This window comes from Dioscorea cayenensis, chromosome 8, assembly GCF_009730915.1.
Source record: "Dioscorea cayenensis subsp. rotundata cultivar TDr96_F1 chromosome 8, TDr96_F1_v2_PseudoChromosome.rev07_lg8_w22 25.fasta, whole genome shotgun sequence".
Taxonomy (NCBI): domain Eukaryota; kingdom Viridiplantae; phylum Streptophyta; class Magnoliopsida; order Dioscoreales; family Dioscoreaceae; genus Dioscorea; species Dioscorea cayenensis.
In genome coordinates, this window is record NC_052478.1 from 8,895,098 (window position 1) to 8,898,690 (window position 3,593).

The window sequence follows — 3,593 nt, forward strand, 5'->3', positions numbered from 1 at the left end:
ATTTATGTGTAATTCATTTAATTCTTACCCTTGTTGTGGATGTATTTATTTTTGTTTTAGTAATTTTTTTTACAGTAATTGCTCTTAAGTGATTTAATATTTCTTCTTTATTGCTTTAATGTACTCCTCGAATGTGTTGGGAATCACCCCCTCCCATTTGTGGCTTAAGAGCAACATGGGCTACGGGGTAATGAGGCTTTTGAGCCCTAAACCCTGTCCCCAAACCGATCGGCCACCGAATGGAGTGCGGTGATTCCCAATATATTCAACATATGCTTGGTGGGAAAATAATGCAGTCCATTTGATTTATTTATTTATTTTTATCTTTTTCATATGAACATGGCATTTAATTAATTTTTTTAATTCTAGTTGTAGTTTAATTTTTGCATAATGTGCTTGCTTTTGGGTTCCTTCTTGTTAAATGGATGATGGAAACCACTTATTGGTAAGGATACCTAATTAGGATGATGAACCTTAGCATTTAGATTAAAGCTTATATGATGTCATGCAGAGGGCAAGAACTTAAGCCCTGTTTCTTGGATTCAATTTCAGTACCAGATGCAGACTTATTCACAATTCGTATGCACGACATGGTCAATGGGGTAGACAAGCTAGCAGGTTATGTAGATTTTGTGTGTGCAGACCAAATATCAAGGATTGAACTATTGAGTATGGCTAAGGAGTTTGAAATAGATGTGGATAGGTGCACCATATGGTGGTTGGATGCTACCAGTCAACCTGGGTTCTATAGAGAGGTAATAACAGACTTAGATGCACTTGGAATGGCCATGGCTGTAGATTCCAATAGAGAGGTTTGTGTCTGCATAGATGTAAATGATCAAGGGTGGAAAGCTAGTGGAAGTTTGAATGCTACTAGTGTTAATGAAGATGATGATGCTGAAGAGGAAGAAAATGACCCTGAGGAAGAAGACTTAGAGCAGAATTAGGTAGATGATAAAGTTAGAGGAGCAAATGTTGATGAAGAAAATGACTTACATGACTCAGATTACAATTTTGATGATGAAAATGATGAAGAAGCTATAAACAACAGAACAACCCCTGCAACCATACCAAATATAGATGCAGAACAGCCAGGATTAGGTAAGGATACTGATCAATCTGACTGTGCAGATTCTAATGAGCTACACTCATGCTCATCAACAGATTTAGAGGGAATGCTTCCTGCCAGGCCAAAATATGCAGAATTTAATGAAGCCATTGACATGAAGAATCCACATTTTAAAATTGGGATGAAGTTTAGAGATTTTAAACAGTTCAAGGAGGCAGTAAAAAATTATGGAGTTAAGAACAGGTATGTAATGAATTTCAGACCAAACACTAAGACTAGATGCAAGGCTTACTGCAGCAAAGGTTGTCCTTTCTACTTGTGGGCATCTCCAATGGTAAGAGATGGAGCTACTGTACAGATCAAGTCAGGTGTGCTAAAGCATGAGTGTGGAAAAGAACACAAAAATAGACATGCAAGTGCTAAGTGGATAGCTAAGACATATATGGAGCAATTTAGGGCAGATCCATCATGGAAGTTGGCAGGGATAATACAAGCTGTGAAGACTAATCAGCAGGTTGAAATAACCAGATTGACAGCATATAGGGCAAAAAACATCGCTTTAAGGTACTTGGTTTAGGGTTAGTTAGCATTATCACTCATTAGTGTTAGTTACTTCTACATTGCTTTAATTTTTTCTTGCGTATGTTTTATTTTGTAAATTAGGGAGATAGATGGTGATGAGGAAACACAGATGACCAAGCTATATGATTACAGGCTAGAGCTTCTTAAGACACACCCAGGGTCAACAATTAAATTTAGGCGTAATCAAGGGGTTTTTGAGGCAATGTATGTCTGCTTGGCACCTCTTAGAAATGGGTTTTTGGCAGGATGTAGGAGGATTATCTGTGTAGATGGTTGCTTCCTCAAAGGGTTATATGGGGGACAATTACTGACCGCAGTAGGTATAGATGCTAATAATTTAATTTATCCTGTTGCATGGTCTGTGGTTGATAGGGAAAATAGAGAGAATTGGGTTTGGTTCTTGCAGCTGTTAGCATAGGACCTAATGATCACAAATAGCCACAATTGGGCCTTTATGAGTGATAGACAGAAGGTGTGCATACATGCTTTAATGTTTACTTTTGTTATGTATATTTGCTAATATATGTGAACAATGCACTATTAACAATTATTTGTTTCACTGTCTGTTTTGTTCTTGTTTTTATTTTTAATTTGTTGTGTGTTGTGTTGATGGTGTGCCCATAATAGGGATTAATTAATGCTATAGATGAATTATTTCCTAACACTGAGCATAGGTTTTGTGTGCGACATATCCACACCAATTTTAGAAAACACTTTAGGGGAAAGACACTCAAGGACCAACTGTGGAGTTGTGCTAGGGCAACATATCCAGCTGCATTTGATAGAGCCATGAATATATTACAAGGATTATCCCAAGGGGCGTATGACTACATGAAAAAAATAGATCCTAAGCATTGGAGCAGGGCGCATTTCCAAGATAAGTTTAAATGTGACATCTTATTGAATAACCTTTGTGAGTGTTTTAACGGGAATATTCTTGAAGCAAGGACAAAGGGGGTAGTTACATTGAATGAGATGATTAGAACCCAACTAATGAGTAGAATACAAAGGAGGAGAGATGCCATGAAAAATTGCACAACCACCCATTGTCCCAAGATTTTAAAAAAATTAGAGCAGCATAAAGAATTAAGCAATTCTTATAAAACAACTTCGTCAGGGGGAGCTAAATATCAAGTATCAGGAAATGATGGACAGTTTGTTGTTGACATGGTTGGAAAAAGTTGTTCGTGTAGGGTTTGGCAATTGACTGGTGTGTCGTGCAATCATGCAGTAGCAGTAATTTATAACAACAAAGAGAAACCTGAAAAGTATCTTCATGAATGCTACACTGTGAGTATATATTTAGATACCTATGGGCACACCTTAAACCCCACACATAGCAGGGACTCCTGGCCTAAAAGTGATCAGCAGCCCATGATACCACCACTGCTAGTGAACAAAAAAAGAGGAAGAAAAACATTGCTGAGGAGGAGAGAAATAGATGAAGAAAACATTGGGTTCAGAAGTGGGAAGGTGACCAAGAATGGGGTGAAAATGAAATGTGGCTTGTGTGGAGCAGTAGGGCATAACAGAAGATATCATGGCAAAGGGGTAAGTTTGTTACTTTAAATTTAATTAGTCCTGAATAACTGTAAGTTTGCTAGTTTAAATTTTAATGCAGAAGTTCACAAACTTATTTATTGTAATGACATGGTAATTAGACCAATGCAAGATCATTTCAGCCACAACAAAGCCAACAAGGTGGTGATTTGCATGTTGAAATGCACTGCCAAAGGGGTAAACATGTATTGTGTTGAGATATGAGATTATGGAAATATATTATATTGATTAAATTCTATTAGACATTGTGTTCTTTTTTTTAATAGGCCAACCAAAATTATTTCAATTCAAATGTCAGTGACCAAAGACAGATGCAGGGTGAACAGGTATTGTACTGAGATATGAGATTATGGAAATATATTACATTGATTAAATTCTATTA

At 36.9% G+C, this 3,593-nt stretch overlaps 1 protein-coding gene across 1 annotated transcript; it reads left to right on the forward strand.

Annotated features, from left to right (window-relative positions):
- The first annotated feature begins 1,175 nt into the window (after positions 1-1,175).
- LOC120267252 lies at positions 1,176-2,069 on the forward strand. The gene is made up of 2 exons (XM_039274935.1): positions 1,176-1,633; positions 1,733-2,069. The coding sequence occupies exons 1-2, from the start codon at positions 1,176-1,178 to the stop codon at positions 2,067-2,069; spliced, it is 795 nt and encodes a 264-aa protein (XP_039130869.1).
- Positions 2,070-3,593: the final 1,524 nt, after the last annotated feature.